General features: G+C 34.1%; 1 protein-coding gene across 10 annotated transcripts in view; it reads left to right on the forward strand.

The window, feature by feature from the left end:
- Nucleotides 1-13967, forward strand: part of LOC127848386 (inositol-trisphosphate 3-kinase homolog) — a 67906-nt gene extending 53939 nt beyond the window's left edge. For all 10 annotated transcript variants that reach the window (XM_052380822.1, XM_052380832.1, XM_052380823.1 and 7 more), the window contains 5 exons: nucleotides 739-874; nucleotides 1701-1757; nucleotides 2536-2709; nucleotides 3322-3498; nucleotides 5079-13967. In XM_052380822.1, coding sequence (XP_052236782.1) covers nucleotides 739-874; nucleotides 1701-1757; nucleotides 2536-2709; nucleotides 3322-3498; nucleotides 5079-5156 — 622 coding nt within the window. In that variant the 3' untranslated portion in view covers nucleotides 5157-13967. The remainder of the gene's footprint in view (nucleotides 1-738; nucleotides 875-1700; nucleotides 1758-2535; nucleotides 2710-3321; nucleotides 3499-5078) is intronic.
- The last annotated feature ends 3068 nt before the right edge of the window (nucleotides 13968-17035 follow it).

Below are 17035 nucleotides of genomic sequence, written 5' to 3' on the forward strand. Positions count from 1 at the left end.
TTCTCAGGGTTCAGTATAAAATATTGTTTGTGCTGTCCTTATAAAAGATACCTCAATATCTTTACCCTTTAACATTTTACATTGTTTACCATGTGAGGGAGGTATCAACATGACACTGCATTGACCTTCAACATGAATTATAAAATGACATTTAAGAAAAGCCAGTTCATTTTTGATGTTATTTGAGAATCCCACTCTGTGGTGACTTTTGTTTGAAAACTTGTCATATATACATTTTGTGGCACCACACTGGCATTTATTATGTGTTGCTGTACATAAGAATTGATGAACTTTCACATTTCAAAAGTTGCTGAAAGAGACTTATTATCAATTTTTAAAGTATACTGGTTCAGTTTATGACAAATATCACATGACAAAATATCAAATTCTCATGTTGTTTAGACTCTTGCCACAAATGAAAATGGGCGATGCTCTGTGAAAAAGGAGTTTAATTCATGTGTGTAGAGTGTTGTCCCAGATTAGTCTGTGCAGTCCACACAGGCTAATCAGGGACAACACTTTCGGCTTTCATGATATTTTTCGTGTCAAGAAAGTCTCTTCTTAGCAAAAATCAAGTTATGGCCAAAAGTGTTGTCCCTGATTAGCCAGTGCAGACTCCACAGGCTAATCTGAGACGACACTATGCGCACATGCATTAAATCCCCTTTTCACAGAGCACAGCTCAAATAGTAACACTTCATAGAAATGGTTCCTTATGGTACTTATGATGTGTTTCAGAACATTCCTGGAGTCGGAGGTTATGAACGCCTCACAAAGACGAGACTTGTACGACAAGATGATTGCCCTTGACCCTGACGCTCCCTCTGAAGAAGAAAGACTGTCTCAGGCCATCACCAAGCTGCGATACATGCAGGTACTCTATCGTCCCAGACTGATTGTAGCCATATAATTAAAGAAAAGCTTAATAAAATTTGTTTCAATTATCCAACAGGAAGATTCTATGACAGTCAATTGATTCTTTGAAGGAGCCGTCATTAATACTTTTTGAAATTCCAGTTTCAAGAAAAAATGCTTCTACTTTATCATAGAGGAAACAATCCTTTTTGAACAATTCCAGATTTCTCAAGACAAATCTGGAATTGTTAAAATGGGTTGGTTTTTAAATGCTTTTTATATCAATTGTTTTGTAATTTAATTTACCCTTAATTTGATTGCATTATATGTATGGCAAACTAGACTGGAATGAAAGTTATTTCTGCAACATACAATTAACTGTCACCTAAACTCGGTAAAAATCTGAATGTGTAATGAACTTGACCTTTGGATTGCAGCATTTCAAAAGCAATAAAACGCTGCCTTAGCTTCTTATGTGTAGCGTATCTTATTTCATTTTAATTGGATGGTTATGGCCAATAAAAGCTAAAAAACTCATTTTAATATAATATATTACACTTTTAATAAAGCTGCATGCTGTGAAATTGGAGTTGAATGCATATGCATGAAGTGTTGTCCCAGATTAGCCTGTGCCAAATGCACAGGCTAATCAGGGATGAAACTTTTACCTAAACTGAATTTTTGTAAAGAACAGTCTTTCTTTAAAAAAAAATTCACTAAAAGCTTAGTGTTGTCCCTGATTAGCCTGTGCTGAGAACACAGGCTAATCTGGGACAATACTTTAAGCACATGTATTAAATCCCCTTTCACAGAGCGTGGCCATTATGTAGTTTTTGTCATTTCAGTTTCGTGAACATGAGAGCTCTACAGCAGACTTTGGGTTTAGAATAGAGGCATTAAGGGTAAAATGAAATGGCTTACCTGGCATTTCTTTTCTGTTATGTTATGCTGTTCTAAGCAAACCTTTACACTATTGATTGATGTGGTTAGATGTACATAATAGGGTGTTTATTCACTAATTATTTGTGAAACAAATATTTTGCAAATTATCTGCAAATCTGACTGTTTTATCTTGTTGGTAGGACAACAAAGTTTTTACTGCTAAGTAGTAGATCAATTACTGTTAAATTTTGATCTTAAAAACCTCATAAAATTACTTGTGTGCATATAATTGTGTTATAATTGATCAAGAAAGACAATCTTCCAATTTTGCTTACAGATTGCAACAGTTGTTTCCCTTGATTTGTTCCCCTTTCCCACTCAGAAGCAAAACGAAAATGGCTATTTGCAAACAGCATAAAACCAGAACAGCTTGTGAGTAACTCACAGTCTGTTCAGGTTTTATGCTGTTTGATATCTAAGAGTTGGAAATGAAGCCTTTCAAACTTGAATATAATAAGAAAGGGCTTAAATTTGATTTGATTTTCTAAAGAACTTCAAATTTGTCAAAGTGCGTTTCTGATTGGTAAAGGGTAAATCAGTCCTTCAGACTATGATTAAATTTCGAACCAAACTTGCTCAGATTCTAAGTTATAAATAGGAATTCCTGTGACATTTTCTTGCTCCCATACTTTCTATGCTGCATTGCTATTTTTATGACAGCTGTAAATTTTACCCAATATATAATCCCAATATATGTATCATAATCCTTGAACTTATGGGCTGAATTTCAAAACATAGATCTCTGGTGAGCCACCTACCTCAAACTTGAAGCGTGTGAAAACTAAGGAACAAATCCAACGAGAGCTGTTAAGGTTTGTTAACAAACGACGGAGAGTGCAAGATCTGATGCTAGACAGACTGGCTGAAATACGGGAGAAAGTGCAACAGTCACCATTTTTTATGACTCATGAGGTTTGTAAAGTAGTCAAATTGTGAATCTGTAAGCAAATTATGTACAGACTGAGTATAAATATGTATAAATTAGAGTTATATTCTAAATATAAACAAAATATGTTGTTTTTTGTGCTGGAAAGCTTCTTTGTAATTTTATGCCCCCGGTAGGGTGGCATATAGAATTTGAAATGTCTGTCCGTCCTTCCGAAAACTTTAACATTGGCCATATCTTTTGCAATATTGAAGATAGCTACTTGATATTTGGCATGCATTTGTAGCTGCACATTTTGAGTTGTGAAAGGTCAAGGTTATCCTTCAAGGTCAAAGGTCAAAAAAACTAATCCAAGGGAAGTAGCAAGCTTTAAAGGGAGATAATTTATATTTATCATTTGGCAGGTACAGATCATTTTTACAAGGAAAGTAAAAAAATTTAAAGGGATATAATTTAAAAAAAATGCATAAATCAAAGCAGCGCAGTAAGGGGCATTGTGTTTCTGACAAGCACAAATCTTGTTCCTTCAATTTTGCTCTACAATTTCTACAAAAACTGCTCTGAACAGAAAATGCACTTAACTTCAGGAATAAAGCAGTTTTTTATTCTTGCTTATAATGATTTCCCTTTCATTCCAGCTGATTGGAAGTTCCTTGTTGTTGATATACGACCGCACAGAAAAATGCGGCATTTGGCTGATAGACTTCTCTAAGACGAATCCGATTCCTGATGACGTCACAATCACACACCGTGTACCATGGGCCCTCGGCAACCACGAAGACGGGTTCTTGTTTGGGGTAGATAACCTGATACAGGTATGTCACATGTTATTTTATCTCTTTTCTACTCATAAGTGTCACGTGTTATGTTTATTCTTTCCCACTCAGAAGCATCATGTTATTTTTAATCTTTCCCATTCAGAAATGTCACATGTTATTTTTAGCTCGGCTGTTTTGGAAAAAACCCGAGGTATTGTCATAGCCAACTCATTGTGTCGTCCGCCGTAGGCGTCGTGCTAAAACCTTAACATCAAAGTGCGTCAACCTACAATTTTGAAACTTCATATGTAGATGCACCTTGATGAGTTCTACACGCCACATCCCTGTTTGGGTCACTAGGTCAAAGGTCAAGGTCACTGTGACCTCTAAAACCAAACAAAAATATGACAAGCTTTCGCAGCCCAGCGTTGGCAGCCGTTACACGGTGCTCTTGTTACTCTTTCCCACTCAGAAGCAAAGTGAAAATGGCTATATGCGACCAACATAAAACCAGAACAGCATGCGATTAACTCGCAGTCTGTTCAGATTTTATTCTGTTTGCTGCTCATTTTTATCTTAGGGTTGGACTATGGACTACAAATGCATCAAATTGTGTATCAGAGTTGGCAAAGGTTAATACATGTATAAATTGTGTTGCCATGGAAACCACTTTGTCATGAAGCCTTATTGCTAGCTACTTTTATTCTTGAGTATCTTTTATTAAATAAGACGTTTGTCACATATATAACCCCCCTCCCACAACTTTGAAACTGTTTCAATTCTCCCACACAAACACACACCCACACACACACAGTTGTGCATCAGCAAGCTAAGCAAATAAATTTATGGGTGAGAAATCTAGCTGGAAAAGGTCATTAATGGTTCCCTATGCAGAACCATACTGTATTCAATAAGAAAGGTATTAAATTACCAATTGAAAGATGATGTTTTATCACAATTTAAGAATATTGTGTTGGTATTATGGTACTTAAAATTACTATTGGATCTATTTAGTTTCATGTTATATGCCATTGTGACCTCGGCCTTTGACCTTTTGACTGGCAACACCATGGCCCATTGTTTGTTTCTTTAGACTCAAACTTATTTCATCATGCTACATGCAAAATTGCAAACTTTTTGCCTTCTTTTGAACTCTTTTATATGATAAAGATAATACCTGATTATTACATGTTGCTACGCACAAGCAGAATCAGAGAGAAAACATCATCACCTTGTCAACCTCAAGTTATAGCAGGACCTGTTAACCCTTTACCACTCAGAAGCAAAGTGAAAATTGCTGTGTGCAAACAGCATAAAACCAGAACAGCCTGCAAGTAACTAGCAGTTTGTTCAGGTTTATGCTGTTTGCTGCTCAGCAGTATCTAAGGGCTGGAAATGAAGCCTTTATAACTTAAATATTGTAAGAAATTGAACTTTCAAAGGGACTACAAATTTGTCAAAATAAGTATCTAAGTGGTAAAGGGTTAATGTAGTAAGCAACGTCATACATTCTTGCCAATTTGGCAGAATTCCTCATAACTGGCACATTTGATGATGCATACGAAATTCTTATGAACAGGTGTTTTTTGTATGCTCTTCAAAAGAATATTCTATAACCTTTCTTGTTCTATTTTCAGTTTTTCTCAGATATCGAGATTAAAGAAGAAATCTCAAACTGTGATCCTAGTCAATCCAGTTTAGAGGGCGCCACTTGATTGTGTTACCAAATTTAGCAGCATAGAATTTCATGTTTGTTTTAGCTCTTTTTTATTGTTCTAAAATAGTTTCTTAAATTTTATATTTTAAAATGTTAATGTTGTTGTTGTTTAAAGGGTATTAAATTCATACAGTTGTTGTGTTAATAACTGTTTTTAATTACAGTTGTAAAAGGATTTTAACAGCTTTGAAGTGTGCCTGCATATAAGTAAATCCTCAAAAATTTAACAACATCCAGTTGAAAAAAAACATGCAACCATGAAAGAAGATATTGGACCAAGTTACTAAATTAAGTCTATTTTTATATGTCATACAATATTACTTTGGACATGTTTCATATAACATTTAAGTATGCTGTGATATCTGTTTGAGTAACAAGTTTGTTAATCATCCTTTCTACGTCATTGTACCCATATGTATAAAACAAATACATGTATACTCATTTATCTTCACACCCCATACTGTCAACAAACCGTATATTAAAATATCTACCTGTATGTTTGCAGAGTAAGAAAGGCTAATCAGGAATGACACTTTCCGCCTAAACTGGATTTTTGCTAAGAATAGAACATCTTTAAACAAAAATACAATAAAAGCTGAAAGTGTCATCCCTGATTAGCCTCTGCAGACTGTGCATTCTGGGACGACACTTAACACACATGCCCTTTTCATGCTAATATCTGAGTCAAAGTTGAAATAAACACTCAACAGATGTGTATATGTGCCACACAATTGTTCTATAATTTCACTAGACAAATCTATAATACACCAATGGATAAAATCTGCTGTTACTTTTGGCATATCTATAAAACCATGCATCCATAACTCAAGAAACCATATTTCAAAAATTAATTATAAATTCGAATGAATAAATATACTAGAACACTTTCAAATAGATGTGTAGAACATACAAGAATTTGTATCTGGTGTGTTGCCTTTTTTTGTTGAGTGTACATTATATTATTTTGTACAGTAATTTCTTTTCACTTGCATCTTTTTGCAGTAAATATGTGTAAGTTTTTTTTTAATTGGGATTATGTTTGTATTTACAATGTATCATAAGTTTAAGTTTATCCGTATCCTCAAGACTTGCGTAACTGTAGAATTCCATATACATGTACTAACAGTGCATCACTTAAACAGGTTTAAAGGATATCGTTAGTATAAATTGTTCCAATGGTCGTCAACGGAATAGCATTATTATCCCCCGCCATAGGCGGAGAGATATTGTTTTGGTGTTGTCCGTCCGTTCATCTTTCAGGCCTTCCGTCCGTCCGTCTTTCTGTATCTTGAAAATGCTTCACCGGATTTCATTGAAACTTGATATGAGTATATATATGGATAAGAGGATGATGCACACCAAATGGCATTGTACACCATCTGTTAATAACAGAGTTATGGCCCTTTGTATCTTGAAAAAATGCTTATTTTGTGTGTCCGGAGTCATATTTTGAAAGTGCTCTGGCCAATTTCATTGCAACTTGGTATGAGTATATATATGGATCAGAGGATGATGCACGCCAAATGGCATTGTACACCGTTTGTTAATAACGGAGTTATGGCCCTTTGTATCTTGAAAAAATGCTTTTTTGAGTGTCAAATATAACACTTTTGTCTCCTGAAGAAAAATTGGCGGGGGATATCAATTCAACAAATTTGCTTGTTTATATATATGTTCCTGAAATGTATAAAGCCAACAAATACTGTATTTTTTTAAAGTCTGAATATTTCAGAACTACATGAGATTCTCAGTGGATATTGTTTGTAAAGCATGGTTGTGTTTACTATAGGAGCTGATGTACATTTTGAATTTGGGCTTTCTTTTACCAGTCGCATGATATTATTAAAAGTTATTTTTGGAGCAATGCACCCATCTTTTTTATGTTGTATAATGAGTGAGTTTTGTCTTGTCTGTTCTGTTGCTTTACAGTTTTTTTATACTGTCATCTTTGTTTGCTGAACAAAACTGCTTTTTATGCCCCCGAAGGAGGGCATATAGTGATCAGACCGTCCGTCAGTCTGTCTTTCCGTCACACTTTGCATTTAGGTTTCGCATTTAGGTTTGGAAAAATGCTCATAAATTCTATGTCGCTTCAGATAGCAACTTGATGTTTGGCATGCATGTGTATCTCATGGAGCTGCACATTTTGAGTGATGAAAGGTCAAGGTCAAAGGTCAAATATATGGCTTCAAGGTGGCGCAGAAGGGGGCATTGTGTTTCTGACACATCTCTTGTTGTTTCTGTAACAGTTCATACAGATAGTTTTCTTTACAGTTTACATTCCCTGACATGTTGACTGTTTGACAGGCTAAATGTGGATCTAATGGCCAAACTATAGGTTTTAAGTTTATTCTTGAATTAAGTAAAAGCAAGCAAAAACATAACTTATAAAATGGTATTACATGTATTGTCTTAATCAAACTTTGCATTGAGAATGTTGTTGCTTGAATAATATACTTGGAATTCAAATGTTGAAATATTGACTAAAATCCTGCTTTATGTGTAGGCATGTATAAACAAGTTTTAATCTGTAACCGTACTATTTTTTTTAACTTGAAGCATAATTATGATTTCTAGAAAGTTTTCACAGATTTCAAAATCAAAAATAAAATTGTCGTAGATTCCAAAATGAAAGCTTTTTTAGTCCCCTACCGGTTTCACCGGAGGGGACTTATGGCTTTGTCTCCGTCCGTCCGTCACACTTTTCTGGATTCTGCGATAACTTTAAAAGTTCATAATATTTTTTCATGAAACTTGGAACATGGATAGATGGCAATATGGACATTATGCACGTCATATCATTTCGTTCCTACGTCAAAAATTATGGTTGCTATGGCAACAAATAGACTAGAAATACTGCTGAAAATGGTGTTTTTTTCTGGATCCTGCAATAACTTTTAAAGTATTTAATATTTTTTCATGAAACTTGAAACATGAATAGATGGCAATATGGACATTATGCACATTATTTCATTTCGTTCAGACGTAAAAAATTTTGGTTGCTAGGGCAACAAAATGAATAGACATACTGCTGAAAATGTTGGTTTTTCTGGACCCTGCGATAACTTTTAAAGTTCTTAATATTTTTTCATGTAACTTTAAACATGGATAGATGGCAATATGGAAATTATGCACGTCATTTCATTTCTTTCCGACGTCAAAAATTCTGGTTGCTATGGCAACAAATAGACTAGAAATACTGCTGAAAAGGAGGGTCGCTGGATCCTGCAATAACTTAAAAAGTTCTTAATATTTTTTCATGCAACTTGAAACATGGATAGATGACAATATGGACATTATGCACGTCATTTCATTTTGTTCCTAAATAAACAATTTGGTTGCTATGGCAACAAATATATATATATATATATATATATATATAAATCTGGAATTTCTGACAATGGTGGCGCCGTCAGGGGACTTATATTGCTTGACAATAGTCTTGTTAATTCTGTTGTTAATTGTTCCATATCAGTTTCACCGGAGGGGACTTATGGTTTGCGCTCTGTGCGTCTGTCTGTGAGTCTGTCACACTTTTCTGGATCCTGGGAAAACTTTTAAAGTTCTTCGTATTTTTTTCATGAAACTTTTAACAAGGATAGATATCAATATGGACATTATGCACGTTATTTCATTTTGTTCCCACATCAAAAATTATGGTTGCTTTGGCAACAAATAAATAAAAAAAATCTGACAGTGGTGGAGCAGGTAGGGGACATATATTGCTTTGCAATAGCCATGTTATTTATTAAAAATACAAGTGTTACTAACAACACTTTTCAAATTGATTCAGAAATAAGTATTCAAGATGTTTATAATCCTCTTATTAAATAAAACATAATTTATAATTGAAGATTTGACTCCTGGAGTTCATAATTTTCAGTATTCTATTTTTCTCTTCAGTGAGCTCTATAATAAACATGTTTAATTGCTCAGTTTAAGTATAATTTTTTCCTGATAATCAAAATTTGGTAATTGCAGACATTGTATTACAAAAGTGTATTGTGAGGAAAATGTGTTCTAGAGCCATGACGACAGACTTCCCTTAGTCTAACCTTTGTCTTTAAAAAACTATTAACATATTTACCATTTTGCTTATTGTAATCAAATCTCCATTATTACGTTCAGTCTACTTCGTCAATAATTCTCTTGTTACATTCAGTGTGATTGGTCAATAATTCTCTTTAAGTTGAGAACAAGTTTAAGATTGAGGACTTTTGTACTTGTGGTTCCTTGTTAGCATTTGTGCACAAGACTTATTCAAACAAGTTGACACGGTTCCCTTATATTCAGGCCTAAATTATAGTGTTCACAGAAAGTAAGGTTAGTTTATTTCAATGTTTTCACTCACAATTTATTTTCAATTTGGCGAGTACAGGTCATCAAAAGTATTACCTTTCAATAAAAATATGTATTTGTTCTTATCAAACGATTCTTTACTTCTATTTATGTTTTATACACATTGATATTTTTTTCCCATATATTTATTCAAGAAACTTATTAACTAATTGAAGTCAAATGTCATGCTTTGTACTCTGTTTACGGCAGGTCAATAAATAAATGTTATTTTTCCTGTATGAAACTTGTCAAAATGTTCTGTACTGTATTGTAATTATTAATGTAGCTAAATATTCACTGTGAATATCACATTGTGACGAAGTTCTGTTGCTGACAAGACATTTGTGCTAATTATGTCCCTGGCTTACATTATGCTGTTAACATACTTTTTTTATATTTCTCTTCATGTAGAATATTAGTGAAATGTGACTTAGTGTGTTTCTCAATTAAATGCATGATTGGCATAAGGAATCAATTGTGTCGTGTTCTGATAAAACTGGGCTTAATTCATGTGCGTAAAGTGTAGTTCAAGATTAGCCTGTGCAGTCCGCACAGGCTAATCAGGGACGACACTTTCCGCTTAAACTTGATTTTAGGTAAGAAGGGACTTCTGTCAAACTAAAAATACCATAGAAGCGGAAAGTGTCGTCCCTGATTAGCCTGTGCGGACTGCACAGGCTAATCTGGGACGACACTTTGCGCACATGAATTAAGCCCAGTTTTCTCAGACCACGACACAATTAATACTGGAACTCAATTTTAAATAATACTGGCATGTATTATTTGGGCCTATTTACTTACCAACTTTTAGACTTAAGAATACAGAAAAGACTTGGATTCAAGAAAATATACTTTTGTGTTTAAAGATGATTCTCATTTCATTAATAAATGTTTGAATATCACAAATGTAGTTATACAAATTTAATGCTAAGTTGGACTAAACATGTAAATTTTTGTAGAATTATATGCCCAATTTTGCAAATCCCATAAATTTAAGGTGAACAAAATAAAATAATTCCTTAGTACGTAGGGGAGACATTGTTTAAGTAAAGGTTGAAGTCTGTCAAGACATTCCATCTTCCAAAAATTAACATGTTTTTTTTTCCGTAAATTAGTTTAAATTTTAATTAGCAGTTAAATATATTGGCCGCGCTGTTTGAAAAGGGGGTCTAATGCAAGTGCCTAAAGTGCCATCCCATATTCTAGGGCTGTGATCTTGAATGCAGTATTACCATAATATGAGCCTTATTTTGATTAAATTAGGCTTAATGCACGTGCATTGAGTGTCCTCCCAGATAAGCCTGTGCAGATTAGCAATATACACAGGCTAAAAAGGGACAACACTTTCCTTTCTTTATGGTATTTTTTTTTGCTTATAGGAAGTATTTCCTTAACAAAAATCCAGTTAAGGTGGAAAGTGTCATCCTGATGAGCCTATGCATAATGCACAGGCTAATATGGGACAAAACCTTGCGCACAAGCATTCAGCCACGTTTTCCCAGATAGAGGCTCATGTTTTATACACATTTAGTCACTTTCACTCAACAAAGTTTCACACTTAACCTGGCTGTTTAATTATTAGATTTATATTTTTATGTAGGATTTCATTTTGTAATTGTGTTTTTGTTTTGTTTGTATAGTGCATTTTTGCTCGCCTTTCTGTTTCAAAAATTTATCCAACTTTTTTTAATTTTATTTCTTAACTTATTTGTTTTTCTGTGTTAATTTCTTCAAGTTTGCCATTTGAATGAACATGTATCTGTTTTTCCTTGGTATTTCATTCCTCTGTTTCCAGTTTTGCAAGTGCTCAGGGATTTCCTGCATTATAATCCAAATAAAAACAAACAATTCAGTTTGTATGCTAGTTTATAAAAGATTGACATTCATACACCTTAAAAGAATTACAAGCAGTGTACTGAATCCTATTTTAGCACATGAGCTGCACTCTCATAACTGGGCTTAATGCATGTGATAAAAGGAAGTCACGCATTATGCTGCTAAGTCCGCACACTTAAACTTTTAACCACTTAGATACGTATTTGTACGCATTTGTTGTCCCTTTTAAACTTGAATTTAACTTAATTCCTTTTGAACTAAATTCAAGTATTAAAGGCCTCATTTCCAACCCTTACATACTGATGAGCAGCAAACAGCATACCCGGTAAAACCTGATCAGACGGCGAGTTACTTGCAGGCTGTTCTGGTTTTAAGCTGTTAGCACATAGCCATTTTCCCTTTGCTTCTGAGTGGGAAAGGCCGGTTTATCAAGGACATCACTTTCCTCTTAAACTGTATTTTTGTTTACAATAGACTTACTTTAAATTCAGAGTGTTGTCCTGATTAGCCTGTGCAGACAGCACATGCTAAGGTGGGACAACACTCTACCCACATGCATTAAGCCTGGATTTTCTAGAGCAAGCTCACATATTTCACACATATTGAACTCAGATAACAATATTTTACAATGCTGAACAATATTAAGCTAGATCAACCAAAACATTTAATAAAGGGCCTTAAATAACCATTATAAATCCTAAACCAATTAGGTTGCATTGTAAATAATCGTTTTAGTTGCTGCACATATGTATTTTTTATTCTTTTTTTTTCTTTTTTAATCAGTGTCTGTTTTTTAATAGCTTTTACAGATGATTTATTATTATGTTCAAAATTGTACATAATTTATTCCCCTAATGGGATATTTTCCAGCTAATTTTAACTTTAATCCTTTACTTTTAAACAAGTTAAAAAACTTCAACTAGGTTCTTTTTTCCATATATTAAAGAATATAATGTGCTTTGTTTTAACTTTAAAAATCTGCTGACGGCTTATATTATGGTTGAAATCCTGTTTTGAGTTTCACTGTTATAACAATTAGATAGTTAGCAGTCTGCACAGGCTAATCTGGGTTGATAGTTTCTGCCTAAACTGGATTTTTGTAAAGAAGATACTTTCTTAAAAAACTAAATACAGTAAAACAGACCAGTGTGGACTGCACAGGTTTATCAGGGACAGCGCTTTGTTTACATGAATTAAGCAAGCCCAGTTTACCTTAACTAGAGTTAATTGTTCAAAATAGGGCTCTACAATGTTAATTTAATGATGAATGATTAATCACAACTCTCTCCGTACAATTGTGATGCAATTATATGGTCATATAGGGTGATTTACATTAAACTAAATTTTACATAACAATTAGTGCCTGAATGATAACATCTTCAGAAACCTGCATGAGGAGGCATTTCAGCTATAGTATTTGCAGTGTGGTTTTCTCTAAATGTAACATGGAAATTTGCTTTGATTGGTTGATGTTTTTCACAGAGGAATGTGTGCTGCTGTTTTGGTATTAGGAAAGGCAAAATGTTATTTTGCTCAGACTTTTTTCGGTATCCTATAAAGAATGTGTTCTGCATTTCTATTTAGAAATGTCAAAAAGTGATTTGCTCAGTTTAGTTAGTTTGCATTGCCATGTCAATTAACATCTTAGATATTTAATTATTAGATGTTCATTATGACTTATTTGGGGTAACAGAAATAACCATCTGTTGTATACACTATAATTTGTAAACATAGCAAAATTATTTTGAGAAATTTGATAAGCAGAAAACGTTCCTTTGATTTTGTAACATAACTCACTTCTTTTACAAAATGTGCTTACTCTCCAGATGTGTCACTTTAGATGTTAAACTTTTTGGAGAAGGCAATTTTTGTCCTTTTTGATACTGTGTCATGGGACAACATTAACAGTGCTGCTTCATGCCTTGTAGTCAACTGTACAAATCTGCATGTTAAGTCTTTGTGATTTACACATACATGTATGTCTGTATATAAAATTCAAGTGGATTTATATGTGCTGTACTAAAAATTGATACACTTTTTCTCCACATGCCTGTAACATATTTTTTACAGCTGCAATATATAATATATGTAAGTCATTCAAATGCCCATAACCATGTTATTTTAATGAAAAATGAACAATTAATAAACATTAATCTGTTTATTGTTGATGGGCAAAATGAAGGTGAAGTCTTGTATTTTCTTTATTTCATACAGTCAATTAGAATCCAAAGGTTGAAACATTGTCTGTTGACAAATTGACACTGATTGATTGTGAAAATGTAGTAATAGTGTAACATATCCATACACAATCGCTAGTTTTCATTCAACCATTAGTTTACTATTTTGTGTGACATTCCTTCTGAAAACTACATTTAGAATCATTTGTCAATTACTCGAAGGCCATGAAGCTTTATCGTGCTATTCATTATTTTTAACTGGTAACTAAATGTTAAGTTAACTACACTTTTTAGTTTTTATCTGTTGAAATGTTAAATAGGTCTTTAACAGTATTTTATTTTTGTCATGCAGAGCAGAATTTAATGAAGTTTTTGTTTGTATGACATGATGTTTAGTTTACTTTTGAATGTTCTTGCAATTTCAGCTGATTCGCTCAAATAAGTCTTTTAATTGCAAATTGTGTTTGGTTTTGGTTTTTGCCTTTAAAGTCTTCTTCAAGCCTCTCTTCACCAACATTATAGTTATGGGCCGTGCTCTGTGAAAAAGGGGTTTAATGCATTGGCGTAAAGTGTCGTCCCAGATTAGCCTGTGCAGTCCACACAGGCTAATCAGGGATGACACTTTCCGCCTAAACTAGATTTTTGCTAAGAAGAGATCGACTTTCATTAAACAGAAAATATCATAAAAGCGGAAAGTGTCGTCCCTTATAAGCCTGTGTGGACTGCACAGGCTAATCTTGGATGACACTTTACACATATGCATTAAATCCTTTTCACACAGCAAGGCTCATATGAACATCCCTCTGGGAGAACAGGAATTGAGGCATGTGTGTGAAGTGCCATCCCAGATTGGCCTGTGCAGTTTGCGGACTCTATGCACATGCATTAAGCCCCATTTTCCCCAGATCTAGGCTCATATTAATAAATATGAGCTAAAATGGCATGAGTTCAAATGAAAGAGAACATCATATCTTACATTTACAGTTATTGTATTTTTAAGAAATACATCTGATCACTGGTATGTTTATGTTGGGAAGTGTTTGGAGCAAATAGAATATAGACTTGACTGTTTCCTCAATAAGAAAACAAGAGGGCCTTAAAGGCCAAAAGTCGCTCATCTGGGATACAAAGGAACAGACCTGTTCTTTATAGCAGCCCAATATATCATTAGAATAAAATTAATGGTCTGACCTAGTTTTATGAAGAGTGAACTATAAATGTAAGTTTTAGATTGCTAAAAAGGTTTTAAAATAGCCAACAAAGGGTAAATTCCCCAAACCCTGGTGGTAATGTTTTTCAACAGACTGGAACCATTTTCACATTCATCTAAGATGTCATAACAACAAATGGTCTAACCAAGTTAAATGGAGATTGGACAATAAATATGACTAAGAGTGTTAACAAGTTTTTACAATAGCCAAATTAGGAAAAATGCCCCACTCTCTGTCAAACTTGTCCAAGATAACATTGGGACAAATCTTCTGACCAAGTTTCATTTAGATTGGACAATAAATGTGGCCTGTTGAGTGTTAACAAGGTTTTATTATAGCAAGATACAGACATATATGGGAAAATGCCTCGCCCCCTTGCGACCAAATTGTTCAAGCAACCAGAACCATTTTCGAACTTAACCAAGATAGCATTGGGACAAATCTTCTGACCAAGTTTCATGATGATTGAACAATCAATGTGGCTTTTAGAGTGTTAACAATGATTTACTATAGCTATATAAGGATTAATGCACCGCCCCCTGGCAGCCATGTTTTTTCACCTACCGGAACCATTTTCGAACTCGTCCAAGATATGATTGGCACAAATGTTCTGCTCGAATTTCAAGAAGATTGGACAATAAATGTAACTTCTAGAGCGTTGACATGGCAAATGTTGATGCCTCACAATACACGTTGGACAAAAGGCGATCGCAAATGCTCACGATGATCTCATTATTCTCAAGTGAGCTGATATTACTGATTATTGATTTACTGGAGAGGTATAACATGCTATTGCATGTGTAGGAGCTTTGAAAACATGTTTATCAAACGTGTAACATACAAAGTTTCAACAGCATTAAATAATCTTATTTAAAGTATTAAACGACAAAAATTTGCCTAAAAAAAAACAAATTCAGAATACATGTAATGAATAACTATCAAAATATAGGCACATACATCATTAAGTGATGCTGCATGTAGAGTTTTAATCAAATTTGGATGATCAGTGTTTAATTGAGATCTTGTGTGGAAATTAAACATTCATAATAAAATGTCATATTATTTAAACAAGAACAATAAATCCCCCCAAAAACATCCAAGTGAAAGATCTCACAACATGTACAAAGCATACATGCCAGAAATTTTCGGGTCCAAATTGGGACAGACCATTAAAAATATCTTGACATTTGACCAAAAAGCAGGACACCTAAAACGATCAATCATGCCACCTTTACTGAAGTCAGTAATCAGCTAATTACTTACAAAGCCTCATAATTTCTGGCAAATATTGATGATAAATGTGTTAAGAATTGCATGAACACAGACGTTCTCCATTTTCCGGAAGTAAACAAACATGTGCACTATGCAGATGAACCCATTTGTGACTAAGGCAACGTTCAATGGATGTGCGCACATCGAGCACTGTTTTTATTCAACCAATCATCCATTAACTCTAAATTTAGATTGATGCAATATGTCCAAATTATTTTCTGAAAATCAGCCAAAAACGAAAGTAAATTTATGTCTCTGGTATAGGTCAGCGCTCGATTTGTTTGAGATATAATACACTGAATACCGCGTAATAATAGTATCTTTGGACTTGATGTGGGCCATGAAATACAAAAGCAATCTGCTTAATGCACTATGATGCATCTATCCCTAGCAATTAACGACCCTTATAATAAAAAAACCCTGGTGTGATAAATTATTTGCCAATATATCGCTGATAATGTGTCAAAAACAACACTGGATCACTCGACTAGTAGATATGGTTTGTTAATAGGGGGCAATAAAAGGATTAGCGATTGTAATTAAAGCCAGACGGAGCTTGAATAGGGAATTTTATTGTGAACTTAAAGAGCGTATATCGTTCTGTTCGAATGTCGGGACAAATAGTGTTACATCGGGATACCGGGACAAACACCCCAAAAGCAGGACTGTCCCGCCAAGATCGGGACGTCTGGCATGTATGGTACAAAGTCAATCTATGTTTACTTAAAAAGCACTGTCCATGAATGTCAACTTCCTTAAATTATGAAGAAATAAAAACAATCAATCGAAAAATGTCATACTCTCCAAGAGAAAAAAGCACACCATGAAAAGCATAAGAGCAGAATTAAGACCTTAAATTCAAGACATGTCCACATTATATGATGCTGTTAGTACATATAACGTAAATGTTGCATCTAAATGAATCTTTAAGCCTAAGATCGCATGCAGGAACCAAGTATGGGAGAGAAGAAAAGACACAGAGTAGGATGGGAAAGATTGTTATTCATTCCCTACAAATAAATCTTATGGACGTAAAAAAGTGT

The sequence above is a fragment of the Dreissena polymorpha genome, chromosome 10 (genome assembly GCF_020536995.1).
Source record: "Dreissena polymorpha isolate Duluth1 chromosome 10, UMN_Dpol_1.0, whole genome shotgun sequence".
Lineage (NCBI taxonomy): Eukaryota > Metazoa > Mollusca > Bivalvia > Myida > Dreissenidae > Dreissena > Dreissena polymorpha.